The 23,085-nt window shown below is 36.5% G+C and overlaps 1 protein-coding gene and 2 pseudogenes across 1 annotated transcript in view; 2 read left to right on the forward strand and 1 right to left on the reverse strand.

Moving 5' to 3' along the window:
• Positions 1-23,085, reverse strand: part of MYCBP2 (MYC binding protein 2) — a 272,456-nt gene that overhangs the window by 162,312 nt on the left and 87,059 nt on the right. The window contains exons 16-20 of the mRNA XM_065896124.1: positions 22,127-22,272; positions 21,757-21,858; positions 10,484-10,591; positions 3,907-4,026; positions 2,256-2,337 (exon numbers count right to left, since the gene is read on the reverse strand). Coding sequence (XP_065752196.1) covers positions 2,256-2,337; positions 3,907-4,026; positions 10,484-10,591; positions 21,757-21,858; positions 22,127-22,272 — 558 coding nt within the window. The remainder of the gene's footprint in view (positions 1-2,255; positions 2,338-3,906; positions 4,027-10,483; positions 10,592-21,756; positions 21,859-22,126; positions 22,273-23,085) is intronic.
• On the forward strand, positions 13,405-13,769 carry LOC136137771 (chromosome transmission fidelity protein 8 homolog pseudogene; annotated as a pseudogene).
• Positions 13,777-15,410, forward strand: LOC136137855 (decreased expression in renal and prostate cancer protein pseudogene; annotated as a pseudogene).

Raw genomic sequence — 23,085 nt, forward strand, 5'->3', positions numbered from 1 at the left:
TCTGATACAGTAATCTGTCAAAGACCTTTTGCTCTCTTTCCAAGCACAATAGTTGTCCTTAGGATTGTGATAGTTTTATAAACGTGTTAACAAGTGTCAAACGTATGTTGCACTTGTGTTTTTAGTGAGAAGTTCAACTCAATGGTGTCTCAAATCATCTCTTTTCATCAATAACAACGGTCATCGAAGTAAATAAGGACATTCCTTTCACCTTCATTTTCTGTGCGCTGCAAATGGACCTGACCCTGCCTTTTAGGGATGGATGGCGTTTCTTAATCCCGGATGCACAGCAGACTGTGGAGAGCTTTTAGGAAAGAACTGATGCTGGCATCCTATCCAACCCTTGCTGCCTCCATCTCCCATCCCCAATGCCCATCTCCCAACACACCTCGTAAAAAGTCTAGATTTAGGGTCCAGGCATGGCATTTTTCAAGTTCCCCAAGTAATTCTACTGTGCAGGCAGGATTAAGAATCACTGGTCTTTACCATGTAAATGGCATCATCCCTGCCACAGTAATGAAGTGATTTCAGAATAAAGTGAAAATTATGGATTTTATTTAATGACTGGAGTGATTCACTATATGTGAATGAGAAACCATATAGTTCCAATTGCTTCTGGCAGGTATCTTGTGACTATAGGAAGAATCAGGCAAGAATAGAGAGACAAAAAGAAAGGAGGTTCTGAAGTAAACTGAATTGGTGAGTCAAGTCTAGCCTGAAGCTGCCCTATATATCCCCAGACTTATAAATAAACCTGGTTTCAGTGGTGGGGCAGCCACACACGTAGACCACTCAGATCTTGAAGACCACCTGCTGCAGGGAACATAAATGACTAACAGCCTCAGATGCTGTTCCTTTGGGTCCACGAGGCCATTCTTCCCCTGGGAAGCTACCAGCCTGGGACTGAGCACTGTGAAGGTATGCGTGCTGGCCCATCCTGCCCAATTTGGGACTCTGCCAAAGGCAACCTTGGCTTGAGGACACCCCACTGGCCTGGCTAAAACTCAATCAGAACTGCACTGTAACCTAACTCTTCCTACCCCATTCTTCCTCCTTCTTTCCTTTCACAGGGGTCAGATCTACATCGGGCCTATTCCTACTCTTTTCCCTTTTATCTTTCACAGCAGTTTTCTACCAATAGACCCTTTGCACATCTAATCGTATCTTAGCATCTTCTTCTTGGAAGACCTGAGCTAACAAAGATGGGTTTTTCTATACTTTTGACCAAAAGCACTCTCACTGTATTAAGCAGAAATGGAATCAGCTGCTGTAATGAAAGCCAAGTAACAGGGAATTAAACCAGACAGAAGTTTATTTCTCTTTCAGGTAAGCACCCAATTATAAGGAGCTGATGTGGCACTTCCATGGTGTCGGGGACCCAGACTATTTCTATCTTGTGGCTCTGCCATTCTCAATACATAGTTTCCAACTTATGATCGCTATGATGACTTTTCCAGCTCCTGCCACCAGGCATGGACTCCAGGCAGCAAGCTGGGAGGGAAGAGGGAGAAATGGAAGGGTATCCCCCTTCCCTTTCACAGCATGATCCCAAAGCTGCACATATCACTTTAGTTTACTCGGCCATATCTTGCTGCAATGGAGGCGGGAAAATGAAGTCTCTGGCTTCATGGTCATGTCACCAACTAAAACTCTATTACCAAATGAAGAATGGATATTAAAAGAATGGATATTAAAAGAATGGATATTAAAAATGTCTAGTAGTCTCTACCACAATTAGTTCTTCACTATTCTGGATAAGTCAAAACAGTTTCTCTGAGTGACCATTAGATTTTGTTTGAAAATTATGGAAAAGCTTCAATGACTTCATGTTAATATTAGACCAAAATTTAAAAACGATAACATCAAGGAATATGAATAAATCTATTGCTGATCTGTTAAAATGCCATTTGGGGATAGTCACTGTCTTATCCATTGCCATGAACAGCCTTTAAAAAGATATTAATTCTTAAGAATGCAGTAAGATCTCATGATAATCATAATCACTCTTACATTTTAAATGTATAAAATGTAAATCAATTTTTCTCCCGAAACTACAAAATCATCTATCCCCACAAAAGCACTCAACCACAAAATCAAGAATAACCAATAATTTATGGGCCACAGTTTGCAAAACAGTGGTATAAATGCTTTTTCAAGTGTAGAAATATATACTTAGAAAGAAAAAAGGAAAGAAAGGAAAGAAGAAAGAGGAAAAAAAAACACACTCAGCATCTTCACACAAAAAGTTAAAGTACCTGGAATTGACATCTCCATGTCCGAGCTGCCCATGCTGCCCGTACCCAAATGTGTAGACATCGCCATTCTCCATTAAAACCACTGAAACCAAAATCCAGAGCTTTATTTTTTCATTGTATGCATTTCATATTTCTATCACAACTATACTGAAGGCAGTGCAATTTTCACTGTTTAAAATTAGTAGAGCCATTAAAAGTAGGCAAGTGAAGCATCGACAAATTTATATTTAATGAGAAATAAATATAATTTCAGTTCTGTAAAATATTTTTGTAGGTTATAAAAATGTATAATGTTTTCATAATGTACACTTTAAAATTCTTACAAATGCCATTTAATAACATTAATATTTAATAAAACATTGGTTTGGGTCAACTGTAAAGTCTTTTTATAATGAGTAACTACATACAAAATGTTCACTCATATCTAGGATAATTATATAGGTAGATGGGTTTGAGCTCTGCACAGATACGTACAACATCAATATGTCTGTCAGAACTTTAGTATTTGTCAATGTCTTATCAAATAAGGAAATATATTGAGTATCAAACAAAAGAATGTAACATTTTTTATGTTTAGGTTGAAGAGTACAACCTAAGCTATATAATCCAAATGTTAATTATTTACTAGGAACTGAAATTTCTACTTTTTAAAAAAATACAGAAATTTGTTGATGCACATCTCTCACTGAACAGTAACAAAGTTTGTGACCAGATTATAAAAATCACAGAATTGTAGAGTTCAAAGGGACTTCAGGGATTATTTTACCTTCAGGAATTTCATGAACTGAATTATAAAATAAGTCCATCAGAAGACAGATTAGAAGTCAGATCTCTACATGTACCACAATGTTCATTGCAGCACTATTTACAATAGCCAGGACATGGAAGCAACCTAAGTGTCCATCGACAGATAAATGGATAAAGAAGATGAGGCACATATATACAATGGAATATTACTCAGCCATAAAAAGAAACAAAATTGAACTATTTGTAGTGAGGTGGATGGACCTAGAGTCTGTCATACAGAGTGAAGTACGTCAGAAAGGGGAAAAACAAATACTGTATGCTAACACATATATATGGAATCTAAAAAAAAAAAAGAATGGTTCTGATGAACCTAGGGGCAGGACAGGAATAAAGCTGCAGATGTAGAGAATGGACTTGAGGACACGGGGAGGGGTACGGGTAAGCTGGGATGAAGTGAGAGAGTAGCACTGACATATATACACTACCAAATGTAAAATAGCTAGTGGGAAGCAGCCACATAGTACAGGGAGATCAGCTCGCTGCTTTGTGATCACCTAGAGAGGTGGTATAGGGAGGGTGAGAGGGAGACACAAGAGGGAGGGGATATGGGGATATATGTATACATATAGCTGATTCACTTTGCTATCCAGCAGAAACTAACATAACATTGTAAAGCTATTATACTCCAATAAAGATGTTAAAAAAAAAAGAGAAGTCAGATCTCTAGACAATCATTTTATAGCTTAAAAGAGATTCTGTAATAAATACTTTCATAGATTTGAGAGATACTGTCACACTATAGCTTTTAAACACAGTTAACAGACTACATGTGTCAAAACTAAACAAATAGGTTATTTAGCACAATTGTAAAAATGCAGTTATACCCTAAAGTTCCAGCCGCTACCTGAATGGTGAAATCCACAGCTGACTTGTACTGCCCGGAGCTCACAGTCAAATCGCACAGAGCCTGGAGGATATGTTGTGATTTTACTTGCATCCTTTTCTCCTCGTTCTCCACTTCCATCTGTAAGTGTTATAATTTGTAATTAAGCCATTATTCATCTTCAAAATAAAATTTAAAATCAGTTTACTATGGAAAAACAAGAGAAAATGTTAAAAGGAACAAGCAAGAAGAATCTGTAGCTGTTAGAAGTGATAGATCAAGAATCTACCTGCAAAGAAGCAATTTTGAAAAGATATACTATATACTTCTGTTTGCAAATATCACTAAATCAGTAAAAACACAGATAAGGTCTGGTTACAGATAAAGCCTATTAATCTAATCAGTTATGTAACGTAAATGGGTCATTAAGTTATAGAAATAACAAAATTCTAAATGTAATAGTTTATATGGGAAAATTTAGTTTACATAAAAATAACTGCATGCAAAGTCATTTAACAATTGTTTTAAACTTAGTGATATTGTTAGTGCTAGCCATTTAAAAAAAATTTCTAGCTGACTCGCAAATGACTTAGATTTCCCAAACACATCTAGAAAGGCTACTCTGTCCGCCAGTATTGCTAAAACTCAATTGAACTTTAAAAAATTTCTAAAGACCAAATAGCTTTACTCAATGTATTGCAGTTCAATGGTTTCCTGTCGTTCATTTTGTCTGTCCCACCTTGACCCTCAGCCAGTCTGCTCTGTGCTCTTCTTCTGGCCCCCAAACACAACTCTGAACCAAACCCTCTGCTTTTATTCCTTCTTTCCTCCTCCCTTCTTTTCATAATTTCCTACCATAAGCTTGCTTTAAGGCCCTCCCTCCAACCCTGGTTTCTACATTTGACTTTGAATATTCTGCCATTTTAACCATAAAATTTTAAAAACACATTCCAGAATTTAACAACTTTGCTTTGGAATGTGTAAATAAGAAAGGCAACTTACTTTTCCTAGTCTAATACTATACATCAACTAAAATACGACCTCTATGTCATCAAGATTCAAATTCCTTACACATGGAATAAATGTAAATCTGGATGGAATTTCAGGTCAGCTAGTCTAAGCTAACTGCTTTGTGATATAGTAAATCTAAACAAGTGTGTATAATATGCAGATACACATGTGGATCTACAGACACACATTTTTTTAAAATTCTGTATTTTCATTACCCATTTTAGAATACTAAGCAGAATAACATCAAATCATTTCATGTTCACATTATCCTTTCCTTTTCTATCTAATATTTCTAACCTTTAGTACTATCCAGGTAAGACAAAATTGGCCTAAATTATGAGTTCCATTTCTATAACTAAATGACTCTAGCATTTCAAAAAGTTTTAAACTCTTTACAACATTAGGACAGTAAAACCTCACTAATTCGGAATAACACAGAATGGGATGGCCTATATTACTTACTGAAAAGGTCTTAATTATAGAATGTTTAAGTAAAAGTTCAGTTTTATTACCTTCAAGCAGTACAGATTATGGATTAAACTAAATGCTATTGATACAATAAATAAAATGTGGTTACCTATATTATAATTCAAAATAGGCCTATATTACATAAAAAATGTACCATAAACATAAAAGTCCTTTAACATACAAGAATTAATTGCTGGACCCAGAGGCTGAAGGCACGTTGAAGGAATCCTTCATTTCTTGAGCCCTTGGTTTGAAAAGCTAGTGATTTTAGACAGGTTTCCCCTTATAAGTATGACCCTGAAAATTCAGAGGAAGAAGTTATTTTGAATTTTTTACTCAAAAAAGATCACAAATACTGTATCTGAAGTACCATAAATTTTGAATTAGTGAGAGGTTTTACTATAAAAGGAAAAAGAATATGATTCTTCTCTTGCTAAATTATCTAATGTGGGTTTGCCAAATTAAATCTGCAAGAATGGATGGGCTAAAAAAAAAAATCACAACATTTAGTTTTACTCCATCCAAAATGCAATATACTCTTAGTTCAAAGACTCCTCATCTTGGAAAGGCAGTGAAATGGTTAAGTATAAACAAGGGCCTACCCATAAAGGAATAAGTATCTTCCAAAGACTATTTAAATAAGATGACAGATATATAAAAATTTTACAGCTTTATCTCAATTGGTAAAAATATCTAATTATTAAAACCAAATCTGATTTAATACAGAAAACAAATCGTGTTCATTTGATTGTGCCAGACCTAACTAAATTCAATGCTACACCTTAATTTCAGTTTATATAAATGTATTGATGCCTAGTTAAAGCTTTTACCTTTGAATCTGGCATTCTGCCCTCTCCCTCGAATCAGAGATTAAATATAGATACAAAGCCCACAATAGAGACAAAGCATCAGGGAAGGAGGAAAAAAAAGCCTAGTAATTTACTGATTAAAATCATAGTGATTAAAAGAGTACTAGCTATTATTTAGAGGTAAAAAATAATACTAGAAACATTTTGTTCAAGTGCATCTAAACAAACCTTTATCTATATAATTTTTCATTTATTATAGATGGTGAAAATATTGTTATTATAAGAAAAAAACAGGGATAAGGTTCTTGATCACTAGTAGCAGCAGTGACAGAATTTTTTAAATATACATCTGTATCTGGAATTTTATGTCAGTTCAAAAAATTAAGTACAATTCTAGTAATCTAGAAATTTACAAAAGTTTATCAAAGAAAAAAGATACCTAATAAATAGTCAAGAATCTAGTGTAAATTCAAGAACTAGCAAGTGAAATTCAGCAAGATAAATTCTCCTCAAGCTCATTAGTAAAATGTCAATGAGCAGCAATAAAATTAATCTCACATTTTTAGGAAAGTTAGGCTTAAATATTCTTATAATTGGCCATTTAGGTATATCTGCATTTTTCCCTAATATGAGTATGATATTGAAACTGTGATAGCTATAAAGTTTTGACAGATACGTAACTAAAGTATTATATGTATATATACAATTATTTATGCATATTTGTGTACACACACAGAGAAAAGAGGATTCAGTAACTAAAGGACTCTAACTTTTAATTTTTATTTAAATCTATACTTTTTGGGTAATCTTATAAGCATGCATATCACTGAACGTATCACAGAACACAGTGAGTACTTTGAACGAAATCATGAAAATAAAACAGCAAAGCAGTAGTAATTACAATTTGCTAAACACCTCTGTGCTAAACACTGAAAATTTAAATAGCACAGTGGATAGTGCTTTTGGGCACTGGAGCCTAAGAGACTTGGATTGGAATCCTGGCTCTACTATTTGCTAGTTTTATGATAACTGGACACTGGATCTTTTTGAGTTTTAGTTTTTTCCCATCTATAAGATAGGAATAATGGTATATTACCTCACAAGATACTTATGAGAACTAAGTGCAATAATGTATGAAAAGTGTTCAGTCAATATTCACTATTGTTGCTCTCCTTAATCAATACAATAATCTGATGATAAGGCTATTGTTATTCCATTTTGCAGTTGGGAAAACCAAGGCTTTAGAGGGGTTAAGTAGCCAGCCCAAAGTAATAAATGGTAGAGCAGTTTTAGAAATTGATCAAAAATAAGGCTCACACATTTTACCACCACCAAACGGCTGACATCTTAAATTTTTTGTAAAAATAAATTAATTACACATTTAACAAATCTCAAATTTTGTACCTTTAAGATAATTCTAAAAGAGGATTCAAGGAATTCAATTCAAAGAATTCAAGCTAGTATTCATGGAGAATTTTTATTTGCAAAGTATATACATACACACACACACACACACACACACACACACACACACACACATCTTAATTTAATCTTCATATCAACATATTCAGTTAGGAATTATCATTCCTATTTTTAAAAGAAGGAAACTGAAACCAAAGAGATTAAGAAATTTATGAACGGCCACACAGTTCTAATAAATGAAAAATAGGATTAAAACTGAGGCCTAATTGCAAAGGCTGTATTTCCATTACACCACAGTTTCTTTACAGAAAGCAGGTGTAAAATACACACAGATGTTTTTGACTGCGCTTTCAGATTTTCACATCAGTCACTTTAAGACTATCTCCAGAATAATTCAAATGTTCCTAACTAAGAGTAGTACATTAGAATCTTTTTTTTCTATGTAAGGCACTGAATAGTTGAAACAAATGTTAATTCAGATAACTGTTTAAAATACAGTCTACATTAAATTCTTTAAATACTATAGTTATATGGATTATATGTTATACATAATTGATTCCGTCTTATACACTATTTTGCCTCTGGTCAAAATTTGCCTGTATAGGATAGATTCCGTGACCTTCTCTGAATTCTTTCCAATCAGCCAGAAGCTTTCCAACTTTCCATTTTAGAACTCACTCCTGTTAACAATAAATCCACAGTTCTTACCCTCCACACACCCCTACAAAAAAGTCATAGTCTAGAAAATTTAAATCATTACTATCCTACAATGTGTACAACCAACATAATTAAATGTAAGATAGAACACAGCAATTAATACAGTGAATTTGTCAGTGCAAGATAAACACGGTAATACAAAAGAGAAAAAAAATGTACGTAGGAAAAATAATTTATTAAAAGACTATGACTATATGCAGCAGGAGTAAAAGCAGTGACTGGCAAGGGGATTAAATGACAGCAACAGTGAATGCAAAGGGAGTCACGCAAAGTGAATCTGTGGATGTACAGTGAGTGGTAAGTTAATACTCTAGATAAGATGGGACCCCATCTGATAAAGTATTACTTACACTTTAAATTCATTTTGGTGGTAAAGAGATGAAACTATTCCACTCTATAAAACCATACAATCTGATGATTAAAAGAAAAATGGCCTTATACTGTAATACTACAAAGTAAGTCCTTCCAAAGAGGTTACCCTGTGGCAGACAAGATGGAAGTAAGGCTCGCTATTGTTGAGTAATTTCTATAGCTAATCAGTGTGACATCGTAAAAAGTCTGTTTTAAATTTGGAAACTTGGTTTTCTTTAGCATTTCATTTTAAAATTCTGGAAAAAAACAAAGATGACTGTCTATAAGATACTAACATGGAGCTGAAAAAGTTTTAAAACTGTTTATTGAAATGTGAATAGTTAACCTCCGGTAAAGTATTGGAAGAACTCCACTTTCAAATAATTGGCAAGAAAAAGACACTTGATAAAATCTGTTCTAATACTGGCATAGTAGAAAATGTGAGATCAGAGATTCTAGCAATAACCAAAATAATTTACATAGCACACACCAAATATTATTTCTTAGATTTAAATATTAATGGCATTGTTAGAGCACCCAGTAAATAAAGCAATCACAAATTTTACTATGGTTAATCACATTAGACTTAAAATATTCTCAATTTTTATTTCTGCAGAATATAACTTGAGTAGTGCTCTATTTGTGTTTTTACTAAAAACAGGGGTTTTTGTCTGTTTTGTTTTGCATTTTTGCTTTGAGTGACAAACTGATGGATTGAAACAGGCAAAGAAAAATAAAGTTGATTATAATATATGGCATATGAAAGTTTAAAAATAAAATTAGTCTGTAACAGGGCTTCCCTGGTGGCGCAGTGGTTGGGAGTCCGCCTGCCGATGCAGGGGACGCGGGTTCGTGCCCCGGTCCGGGAGGATCCCACGTGCCGCGGAGCGGCTGGGCCCGTGAGCCATGGCCGCTGAGGCTGCGCGTCCGGAGCCTGTGCTCCGCAAGGGCAGGGGCCACAGCAGTGAGAGGCCCGCATGCCGCAAAAAAAAAAAAAAAAAAAAAAAAAAAAAAAAATTAGTCTGTAACAGTTTTGCAGCCCCAAAAAACGATAAAACATTAGTAAGATTAATTTGCATGGAATATGTGATTTTAAAATCTTCTATTTTGCAGCTTTTATTTCAGGCATTTAAGAAAATAGTAAGTCTCAGTTGTACTACTCAAAGAGTGCTTGGTTCCCATGCCAGGATTCAAGGCAGAATTTATACATAAATTTATAAGTTCTCTGCATTAAATTCTTTCCTGATCTTAGTTGACCCATAATCTGTGGTTTAAGGAAAAATAATCTTACTTTAGGAATATATCAAATATCAAATAAATCATGTGTATTGTGAATATAAACTTTTATATTAAAACAGTGGAAGCGCTGTAGCAGTCAACTCATTATTACTTTATACACTGAATTTAGCAATTCTGTTAATTCTAAAGCAAATAAACAGAACTAAAAAAAGAGAAAAGGACTGCAAAATGCCAGATGGCAGTGATCTAAGAGCAGATAATAAAGTATATAAAATAGAGAGCAATAATTATTTTTTCCACCTTCCCTTAACTTTAGGAAATTTGAAAAGAAATGGAAAAGAAAAAGATATACTGTAAAATGTCTTCTTTTTATTAAAGTTAACCAAAAAAATACAATAAAATAAGATTGACACTTATTGACAAACAGTACACTTTCAGCATGTTCTTTCTCCTCAGGCTATATAATAATGATAGAAGCAAAGTAGAAGAATTAGGTTTGTGCATTTTCCCAGAGACAAAATTCAAATAAGTGGAAGAAATTGGGAAAGTATCCCACCTAGTTGATAAGGAAGACCAAATACCTTTGTGCTTGTCCCGTTTATGCTTTAGCTGTGCTGGATGGGATCTGAGTCTGGCTAGAGCCTGTTCTCGATGGTTCATAAAAATAGGACCAGCAAATACAAGGGGGCCTGAGGAGAAACATTTTGTATGTGCATAGAAAAGCTCACAAAATGAAAACACTACAATGAACAAAAATAATTCAAACTAAAAAGCATGGAAATTAAAGTTTTGGACATGATACTTTTCTCCCAAATCCCCCCCGTTAACCTCCCACTCCCAATCACAACCTACTCATCATTCTACACACAAGTTTTATTATCTTAAATATAGTTAATAAAGTAAAAATTCTGATCTTTTATACTTATAAAATTATTAGGTAGTTACTAATAGTCTCAAATAGATAATCAGAGAGTTCAAATAGAATAAATCAAATTATCTTACAAATCTTTTAATATCATATATATTCAAACTTGGTAAACCACACATCCATTAAAAACAAATATCTTTCCTTTTAAAATACCAAACACCAACAAAGTTTTAAATTAATGATTAAATTTTAACAAGGTCTTCAAGATTTAATATCCACATCAATCCTGATACAAAACCAAGATGTTACTGACAACTACATTCTGTCATAGAGGTAAGAAAACAAGGTGGTCAAAAACAAAAAATTCCTATGATCTGAGATATACATATTTATATACATACACATTTATATACACACATATACATATATACATACATACAACATACACACACACATACATGTACATATATAAAATCACTGCTTTATAAAGACAGAATTGTATAAGCTATATTTGATTTGATTTACTAAAAAAGATAAATCTAACTTTATGATTTTAACCACATACACAAAATCAGACACAAGGATAAGCTGAATTTCATACTGATGATGAAGAGGGGACTCCAAACCCAGTAACAGTTTTAGAACATTAACGGTTCTCTCATAAAACAATTTCTTGCTGAAGCTCCTCTATGTACGTATACATATATACATAAATATACACTGACACAGATTACAGTCATTTCTACTTATACAGTATTTAAGAAAAATTCTGTAGCCAAATTAATTTCAATAAAATTTAAAAACTGTTTTCCCCATTACTGTTTAGCTTGAAAAGAAAACTTTAAATTATGCCTTAAATTTTTAGTTCTTTTCTTATAGAACAGCACCACAGCTTCCTTGAGTTTTAGCAATATCAAAAATGCTTACAAATTTCAAAACACTAAATTTGACAGTTAAGAAGTTACAGTATTTGAAAAGGAAATTGACAGTATATATGCACTGAACATTTTTAATTAAATTTCTGTGATTCTCTATACATCTTCAGCTTAACTAATTTTTCTAACAATGCAACAAAATGAAACTACTGCTCTGTAATAAAATTTGACAAATGTCATATTAAATACCAAAGTACCCTGCATTAAACATTAAAAAATGGGTAGAAAAAAATATTTAAATTATGTCTCTAGATATAGAAAAAAACACAAGCAGCATCAATTCTATGAAAAACCAACAATAACATATTCTATGATTACTACAGGTAGAAATATGCTAATTTAATGTTAATAGAAGAATTAAATATTATTTTCCAGTAATGCAGTATCAATCATTTTCAAACTAAGATTATATAAACTAAGCTTCATCTTTAAAATATAATAAAATGAGATACATTTCAAATATGAACACATGTCATTTCTTCAACATGCCCTATTTTTCAACTGATTTACTAAAGCAGATAACATAAATCACTCTAAAAAGCATAAGACACTTTCCAACTATACAAAAGAATTGTAAATATTAAAATAACAATAATATTAAGCTGTATTACCATTTTCTAATTTCTGTGGTCTGCCTGAGATATTATGTCTTTCCATAAAAATATTATACCCATAATATTCAGAGTAATTTAGCTTCTCATAAATTCAATCTTTTCAGAGTCGTTTCTATACATAAATACAGAAGGCCCACTGGCAATCACACATAGAAAGTACATCACTCGAGCTCAACTTAAGTTACCATTTATAATATCAAGTTACCAGGTTCTAAAATACTCTTGTATCCCATGGACTAAAATAATTTTTCTTACATAGTTAAGTCACTCATTTATTCACCAAACATTTTTGATTATCTTTAATGTAACAGATGCTAGGTATCATAGATGCAATGACAAAGACACAGATCTCATTCAAATTCAGTCTACCAGGGAAGACAGAATAAAAACAAAGAATTGCAATATGTTCTAATAAATACTATAAAGTAAATCTATACACATCATATCCTGAAGGATGAAAAGTGATCAAATCAACTTGAGTGAATCAAAGAGGTTTCAAAGAGGGACTTCCCTGGTGGTGCAGTGGTTAAGAATCTGCCTGCCAGTGCAGGGGACACGGATTCGAGCCCGGGTCCAGGAAGATCCCACATGCCGTGGAGCAACTAAGCCCGTGCACCACAACTACGGAGCCTGTGCTCTGAAGCCTGCGAGCCACAACTGCTGAGCCCGCAGGCCAGAACTACTGAAGCCTGTGCGCCTAGAGCCTGTCCTCTGCAACGAGAAGCCACCGCAATGCACCACAATGAAGAGTAGCCCCCGCTCGCCACAACTAGCGAAAGCCTGCGCACAGCAAAGAAGACCCAACGCAGCCAAAAAAAAAAAAAGAGACATTTCAAAAAATGAGAAAAAGTTTGCCAAGAGAAAGAAGAGAAGAGAGGGCATTCCAGGTAAAAGGAATAGGATTTATAAAAGCATGAAGACATAAACAACATTACTGCATGGTCATTAAAAACACACACGAGTGCTCACGGCGGCGATGGCAACAGCGGCAGGAGGATTGGTTGTCACCCGTTGGCTGTGCGGCGCTGCGCTCGGCGGCGGCCATTGCAGCTTATTTTCAGTTGCTTTCTGAAGACGCAAAGCTCATGGTGCAGATAGTTATTTCCAGTGCTGGGGCTGGAGGCCTGGCAGAATGGGTGCTGATGGAGCTACAGGGGGAGATCAAGGCTCGCTACAGCACTGGGTTAGCTGGAAACCTCCTGGGAGACCTGCACCACTGAGGGAATCCCTGTGCTGATCGTGGGGCATCATATCCTGTATGGGAAAATCATCCACCTGGAGAAACCCTTTGCCGTCCTTGTTAAACACACTCCCGGGGGGGGAGCAAGACTGTGATGATCTTGGCTGTGAGAATGGCACCCCGTACCTGGTGACAGCACTCATCAAAAACAAGATCCTTTTCAAAACTCGCCCCAAGCCCATTATCACTAACGTCCCCAAGAAAGTATGAAAGAACCCCAGATTTTCCTAGAGAGCAGCCAACTCCTTGGACTCATGCTCCGCTGCCACCTCGAGGACAGATGGACAGTTCCCTGGGACCACAAGGGGGTCCTGTTTTAAACACAGGCCACCCACTGGGTACAAACTCAGATCCCTTCCTTATGGCAACAGGTTCTCTTGGTGGAAATTTGGCCCCATTTCCAAGGAACCCACCTCCTTTTCCAACTTCATCAGGTTCACTGGCTTCAAATCCAGCACCTTTCCCTGCTGGTGCTCGTGACCCAAGCATGGCTTCTTCTCCAAGAGGGATGAATCCCACTGGCACAGGTGCAGTTTCCTTCCCAAGGCCGGGTGGTCTCTTGGGCCCAAGCCCAGGGTCAGCTCTAAATCCTAGAGCAGGGGCTCTTCCAGGCCCAGGGCCTGTCTAACCCAAGGTTAGGGAGTCTCCCAGGGCCAGGTCCTATGTCCAACCCAAGGCCAGATGGTGTTCTGGGAACAGGTCCTGACTCCAGAAGTGGTGGCCCCATGGGCCCTGGATCTGGACCCAACCTGAGAACAGGTGTCCTGTTGGCGTCTGGGAATGGTCCTCCCAATCCTAGACATGTTGGCCTGGGCCCCGGACCAAGTCCCAATCTGAGATCAGGCTTTGTAGGTACAAACCCTGCCCCAAGGTACGTTTCCAGGCCTTGGCCTTGGGCCCAACCCAAGATCAAGTGGCCTGGGTCCAGGCCTTGGGCCTAATCCAAGGGCAGGTGGCCTGGGCCCAAGCCCTAATTTGGACACCAGAGCATGTGGCCTCTTGGGCACAGGGTCTGGTCTTAAGAATGGTTGGACCTCAAAGCCCAGATCTTGCCCCCATTCTAAGAGCAGCTGGTCTTTTAGGAGCAAATTCAGCTTCTTTCTCATACGCTTCTGGAAACGTGGGCACAAGCCCATCTTCCATGGCCAGCACACCTGGCCCCACAGGCCCAAACTCGGGTCCTGGCTCTTGGGGAACTGGCCTTCCAGGGCCAATTCCATCCCCCATGTCGAGGGCTCCTGGCCCCACTGGCCCTAATTCAGCTCATTTTTCAAGGCCCGCTGGCCCCATGGGAGTAAATGCTAATCCTTTTCCAAGGGGGACAGGTTCAGGGGGATTGAACCCAGCTGCTTTCTCTCAGTATTCTAACACATTGGCTTCAAACCCAGTTAACTTCCAGAGGTCTGCTGGCCTCCAGGGCTCAAGTCTGGCAATTTTCCCAAGAGCCTCTGGGCCACTAGGCTCCAACCCAGCTACCTTCCCAGGGGCCAGTGGTTTACAGGGTCAAAGCCCAGCTACCTTCCCAGGGGCCAGTGGTTTACAGGGTCCAAGCCCAGCTACCTTCCCAAGGTCTACTGGCCCATCAGGCCCTGGTCAGGTTAATTCCCCCAGGTCAGCTCCCTAGGCTCTTCACCAGCAGGCCCTGTGGGTATCAACCCAGCTCCTTTCGCAAAGTCAACTGGGACCCTGGGTCTAAACCCAGCTTCCTTTCCAAGGATGAATGGCCCTGCAAGCAAGACTTTGGTCCCATTTCCTAGAGTGGGAAGCCTCCCTGGAACAAACCCAGCTGCTTTCCCCAGACCAGGGGCTCCAATGGCTGCAATGTACCCAAATGGAATGTTACCCCCTTAGGCACCATTTCCTCTCCAGGACCACCTTGGTTTCCAGACACTGTGGTTCTGAGCAGGGGCTGTGTTTTGGGTGAAAGGGTAGATATGGAGCTACAGTCTGAAGTACACAGCTGGGGTTCAAGTTCAAATGAGCCTTTTTCCCCCCCTCTGTGTCTTTCTTGACTGAAGGTAAAATGTTATCTGTGGGACATGGACTTCGGCAGGTGGGAATGATCCCCAGCCTTCCAGAAGCCTGCTGTGCTTCTGTCCCACAGCTTTCTGCCCCTTGTTTCTTACTAGTTCCTTGTGGACTTTTCCTCAGGGATACATTGGCCTGCAGGTCTCAATTCATATGCGGTCCCCTGCTCACCATTGGAGAATCAGCTCACTGCTCTCTAGAAATGTTGCGTTGGTGAGTGGACCACACTTCAGCAGCACTGACCTGGCCACCCTCTACTGCCATACCTTCCCCTGGGGGCTGGAACACAGAACAAGGAAGTACAACCACTTCAGAGAGCCACCAAATACAATTTCTGCTTGCCTGACTGGGCCTGCAGCCCCCTTCTCCTGGGACTTACTTAGAGGAAGCCAGGATCAAGGCTCCACTGCTCATCCCACTCCCTCTCCACTGGTACTCCCAATCAAAGAACCTCAAAATTAAACTGATGTGGATGGGGTTATGTGAATTGGGGTGGGTGTGGGGGGAATGAAGGGGAGAAATCAGTGTGCTTCGTTCAGCCCGATGTGAAAGGACGGTTGGTGTTTTCCTGCAGTATATCTTTTCTTACTGTTTCTTTAATAAATGGGATGAGAGGGAAAAAAAAAAAAACCACACACACATAGCTGAAATGGATGGAGTATAAGGTTATGAGGCAGAAAGTAGTGGGAAATGAGTTTGGAGATGAATATACAAAAGAGATAATTAATGTCTTTTGATACCATTACACTTCATTGTAGAGGCGATGAGAAGTCCATGAAATGTTTTCAGTTAGTCAACAAGCACATATTAACTACTGACCAATTTCAGGCACCATGCAAGGTTCTAGGAACACATGGATAAACAAGACCCCATCTCTGATTCAAGAAGCTCACAGTCTAATGGTTGAGGGAAAGTTTACATAAAACTCAAGAAGAAATTATGACGGTGTGCTATGACAAAACTTAGCACACTGGAGGGGCAGCTGGCAAAGCTTGAGGGTGGGAAAGTATGGAGTTACTTTCAGAAAGTTACTGGTGATACATTTCAAGAACCTAAAAATTATTATTATCCTTTGGCCCAGTAAATTATACAAACAGAAATCTGTCCTAAGGAAAACTGAAATATTTTTTAAAAGATTTCAGCTCAAAGGTGTTATTATAACCTTATTAATTGTAATGAAAAATTAAAACAATCCAAAAAGAAGAACAGTTAATAAAAAACTATGGTATATTTTCTCACTGGAATAATATTCAGCCATTAAAACAAGATTTATAAAGAAAAAGTACTTCTGTGCTATTTAAATTAGCAAGCACATAACATCGCTCACCGTTTTGCAAAAATTGAAAATAATACCTAATAAAGGTGGTGCTACAGGAAAACACCACTCTCATACGTTAGTCTTAGGAAGATAAATTCCTATAACATGTTTTAAAAATTTGAAATATCTGTTAAAATTTAAAACATACACACTCTCTGGCCCAAATATGCTATTTCTGGGAAGCTCTATTATATAAACAAAAATTCCACTACATATGGCTACAAGTTTAAGAATATATTATTATAGCAAAATCCACAAAACCCTGAAAATAACCTTAATGACCATGAACAAAATAATGGCTGAAAAAACTGTGGTACAGACATATTATGAAATGTTATGTAGCTATTAAATAGAATGTGATAGATCCATATTCACTAGTATGTGTTCATGTTGTACTGTAAAATGGGAAAAAGGTGTTGCAAACAACTGTATATTTAATACAATATCCCTTCTGTAAATAAACATATACCTACACGCTCACATATGTATAGATATCTGCACATGATTATATTTTAATGGAGTAAGATACAGAAATATACCTGTTAGACTAAACCTCATTTGCTTGGTAAAAGAGAATGGGAGGGCAAGGAAAAAACTGCTAGAAAGTTTTTTAAAACGTACATAACATTAAGCAAATATATGAAATATAAGGTTCAGTCAGTGATGGACTTCCTGGTGGAGCAGTGGTTAAGTATCCGACTGCCAATGCAGGGGACATGGGTTTGAGCCCTGGTCCAAGAAGATCCCACATGCCGCGGAGCAACTAAGCCCGTGCACCACAACTACTGAGCCTGTGCTCTAGAGCCCGCGAGTCACAACTACTGAAGCCGCGCACCTAGAGGCCGTGCTCCAAACAAGAGAAGCGAAGTCACCACAATGAGAAGCCTACACACTGCAACAAAGAATAGCTCCCACTCGCCACAACTAGCGAAAGCCTGCATGCAGCAATGAAGACCCAACACAGCCAATAAATAAATAAATAAATAAACTTATATATTAAAAAAAAGATTCAGTCAGTGATATAACTGGAAATGTATAAAACTCAATTAGAAGATACCGATGAAATAAATAAAAGTAATAATTTAATTAAAGGATAGGCTTGTGGAAAACCTTTAACCTAAATTCCTGTATTAGTTCAATATGGTATTGCAATAAGGCACAAAAAACTTACAATATAATTATTAAGGGGAAAAAACAGTACACCAATATATATCACAGTATGAAATGATGTAAAATGTCTAAACAAAAAAGTATGCATAGAAAACCTTTAAGAAAGTATACCAAAATTCTATAGTGGTTATCTTTGGATGAGAATTACATTGGTATTTTTTCTTACTTATGTTTTCCATGTGCTTCATATAATATTTTAATTTAAAAGGAGACTTTAAGGTAGTATTGGAAGATCAGCTACTACTGGATTTGACATGTCAAATCAAGAAAACTTAATGGTTTCTGAGGCTTAAAAATCAATAGCAATAACTTCTCAATCACTTTGAAACTGGAGAGACTATAATAAACTTGTTTTTACATTCTAATTTGTGACTATGGGAAACTGATTTGTTTCTATCAAAATAGAATCATTTTATTCTACAGAAGATGTAGGGGGTTTTATTAATAATAATCAAAATTTTGTGATGAGCATCCCAATGTTGCGAAAAAAGCAATCAAGTAGAGGCCAGAGCTGGAAAAGAATCAAATCCAAAGAGAAGAGAAGTTTACTAAACAGCCCACCACCACCACTAGCATCCTCATCATCACCATCGCCATCATCACCATTTACACAGGGCTTAGTATAGGTCAGGCATTTGCATGCAAGTCACTTAATCCTCATCCCCACTTAACATAGGTACAGTTGTAATCTTCATTTTAAAGGTAGGGAAACTGAGGTTCAGAGTGGTTATGCTCCAAGTAAAACTTAAGAAGCCAGGATATGAACCAAAGTCTAACTTCAGAACCCATATATTCAACCACCATGCTATATAGCTATGCTAACTATATAACTTATTATCCAAATGAGACTCTCTACCGAGAGCAAAAGGGGGCACTGTAAGAAATACGTCCGAACAGTAGGCATAAAATGGGACTGTCCCAGGCAAACCAGGACGTACCTCACCCCATCGACAGCTCACAATCATGGAATTTTGATTTGACATTTAGGGGAAAAAGAAAGAAGGAAAAATAGGCAACATTATTTGAGCTTAGTTTTCCTTAAAACAGAGCGCTGAGAAGGAATATAAAGATAAGAACACTGATACAATCACAGAAGGAATATAAAGATAAGAACACTGATACAATCACCCAGGAGTTCTGATGACTTAAAGAGTTCTACTTAAAAATCCCACTGAACAAGCACTCCACTTGTAAAGTTAATACAAGTCTCAGAGAACTTATATATCAATCAACTGTCTAATCTAAAAAACAAACTAAAAATGATCACAAACACCACTGAAATAAAATCTGTAAATGAATACTATTGGTACCTAAGAATATATATGTAAGAAAAGTATTATCTGGAAGACTAATAACATAAAAAAATTAAAGTTCCGACTTTATCAAAAAGTAGTAACCACACTACTTTCGGGGGTTTCAACAGCAACAGAAGAATTTGTGTCATAAACAGCAGCTGAACTATATCAATAGGCCTGAGGTTGATGAGCAAGGCTTTTGATACACGAGCTAGGTCCTAAAATTTTGATCAACTTTAAAACAAATAACACAAACTTGGTAAATAGGATGGTAGATAAATCAAGTAAAATAATTTAACTTAACCTAATACTGAAAGGCTGAAATTTCAACACAGGTAAATTTCAACAATAAGCATAATTACCAACAGACTGCTAACTGTTAGTTATCTAAAAAACACCAAGCAGAAGCCAAGGGGGGTGGGTGTGTGTGTGTGTGTGTGTGTGTGGAGAAAAGACAAATATGTATGTGTGGCAGTTGGAACACTAAAAATTTGACATTCCTGTTCCTCATGAGGACAAAACGAGACTAACAATCCTCGCTAGCATGGTGCCAAACAAGAGCCCTAGAACACTGTGCGTGTGACTCAAATCTGTATCGAGGACCCTCAGGCAGATATGCTGAAGCACGAGGCCCAGGTCACTCTGATGTAGAAGGCCCATGTAACAAACTCAGAACATCACTGCCCTAGAGCAGCAGTTCTCACACTTCAGCACCCTCAGAGCCGCTGGGAAAGCTTGTTAAAGCACAGATACAATAATCTAATTTCCATAAATATTTAAATAATGGAGTTTTTTTAAACTCTTAAAGGGTTAGAGTTTATGTTTTAAAGGTCTATGATACATTTTAAAATAAAAGCCAAAAGAATATTCTGCTATCACAAAGTTTTGTTGAATAACCAGTACATCATCAATGTTCGTTTACTTCTGATATACAGAAATATATACTATACCTAGAGAAGAATAGCTTTTTATAGAGGGAGAGAAAAAAATAAGATATATAGCATTAGGCAAGTAATTAAATGTCATCACAAGGATTTGCTATACTTTGGTTGAAACATAGGAAATTGCTGTTTTTTGTAGGTCATTTCATATGATTCAACCTAATATTTCAAAAAAAAAAAAACAGGTAGTAAAAGTATCACTAGTGATTAACCTTAAGCAAATCATACTATTAATACAAAAGGAATTATCACTTAATTAAGACCCAGAACTTAAATTTTACCCTATTCTCTACATAACATTTAATATGCAATTTTCTCATACATTTATATAATATAAATAAGAGTAGATACATTAATCTCATTAAAATATCATTTAAAGGCAATGATTTTATGTAAACAAAGCCAAACTAACAGCAAACATTCACTGTATCAATTCCTCAACATTGCTTATTAGACACTATAAAGAACAATCTTCAAGCTCTAAGCAGATGTCTTATGACCTAAGTTTAATAAAAACAGAATTACCATGTGTGCTATATATTTTATATTCAATACTTATTCCATTTTATATTAAAAAAAGGAATGCCTAAAAAAGTCTGTAATGATGGTTAAATGAGTAATAGGTTTTATCTCCTGTATCAAATACCATGCCATTTTAATAAGTATTAAAATATACAATATCACTAAATATTTTGAATCAAATTTCGCCTAGCAGAGGAATAAAATTACAGACCTTTGTAACAATCTGTCTTAATCTACAAAGAAAAGATTCTATTGGGCAAGAATAACTTTAGTAATACTTATATTTATCTCTGCTTGTTGGATATATACTAAAATACTATAATCACTGTTAAATGTAGTTTTTAGGCTAAGAAATGGTCATAAACAATGAGGAAAAGATAGATAATAAATCTATCTTTGCAATTAAAACCTGCAGACCCTCCAACTTACCCTTCTTGTACATAACCAGAATAAGCTTTTTCCAGAAAGATACATAAAAGCATAATTATGCACTAAATTGGAAGGAAGAGCAGTGAGACTATGCCCAAATGATAATAATTGTAAATGAGTAAGAAATCAGAACTTAAAATACTAAACTAATTTGGTGTTCAGAGTTAAGTAGATGAGTCAAAATATGGGTGAAGGACAGTTCTTCAAATTTGTATTTTTTTAAAGATTGCTATTGCTAATAGTTTTTGATGCTTGGCATATGGCACAATTCTTAACATGGTTGACCTATGCCATAAACACACTACCGAATTAAATGCATGTTATTAGCACAATTGTAATACCCTGAATATTTTCATAATACTTTCATGAGTTACTAGAATGTTACTAATTTTAATTTCTTACCAAATCAGCCTATTCTGTAAACTTTTAACTGGTCTCAGTATAGGGTAAGAAAATGTATTTTCATATACATTTTCTCTGCAGCTACATCTTACCTCTTCCTTCATCTAATCTGTGTCTCCTGATTACACGCTGCCGTTTTTCTTCTTGTCGTAACTGAAGGTGTTCTTCAATGTTAACCCCGGGTACTGGGACAGCTAGATGATTGACAGTCAGTCAGTCAATTAGTTTTATAATAGATATGACAGAACTATATGAAATTCAAGAAAGTAAAAGCTAGCAAAAACACTGTCTAAAACACAAATGATTTTTACCACAAGGATCTTAGCAAAAAATAGAAAAAGCATCTCATCCCTTAATCAATGACACAGCCAGTTACCAAACACGGAGTACTGCATAATCAACTATTACCTTAATTTTTAACACATATCTAAAAGGAATTATTTAGACTATCAGAAATACTACCTAACAGAAGGTCTAAAGGTATCATCTCCTTCACTGCATCAAGAATCCCTCTTTGTCTTGCCTCTTGACCATCCAATTCTCTTGCACAAGCCTTGCAACATCCACATACAGCACAGCCAGATTCTCCAGAACCACAACCACAGATCCTAAAAATAAACAAATAAATTATTAACTGAAATCCTTCTCTTTCCTTAAAACTCCGTAACATCTTTTCCGCACTTTTAAGATTAACTTAAATGAATCAGCAATGAAATCACCCCTTCAGATCAGGATTTGTCAATTTTAAAGAAAAGGTATGAAGAGATGAATAATTAAAAGGTATGAATAGATATTACACACTCCTGATAGGCATAATTGGTATATTTCTACAGAAAATACAAATGGATTCTGCTATCTTCAAAGCCATTATTAATAACGTCTTTTAAAAGGTTTCACAATTAGCGAGGCACCAGCAGCTTTAGTATTAAGAGGTTAGCAAACAAACAACATGGCTATCTCCCAGATAAGGGAGATGTGGGCAGCCTTCAATGAGTGAGCCCAGCTTGCCAGCTTCATGAATTCTGTCTCCTTACCCCTCCCTCTCCTTTACATGTCATCATCTCCCATTCTCTTTCACTGCATCCAATTACCTGTTATTTTTCCTCTTCTTTGTCCTTTTCCTATCATTTGTGAACTAAGCATATGGCCTTTGATTATAACATAAAAGAAAACAAGAACACTCCCAGGAGCTGGCTAGAGGGTCGGTGAACACTAATTTCTTAGTCACATATCCTGCCGAAGTCCTAGCTTTAAAATTATTTGGTTGGATCAGTCCTGAAAAACTTGTGACAGCCTCACTGAGCCTCTCCCTGGTTATCCAGATTTGTGGAGACACAAGACAAAGGATCTACCTGGCAACAGTTTTGAAACACATAGCTAGGTGCCCTGTGAAACTCCTGGCTTTTAAAAGCCAGTATTAG

The sequence above is a fragment of the Phocoena phocoena genome, chromosome 18 (assembly GCF_963924675.1).
Source record: "Phocoena phocoena chromosome 18, mPhoPho1.1, whole genome shotgun sequence".
Classification (NCBI taxonomy): Eukaryota; Metazoa; Chordata; class Mammalia; order Artiodactyla; family Phocoenidae; genus Phocoena; species Phocoena phocoena.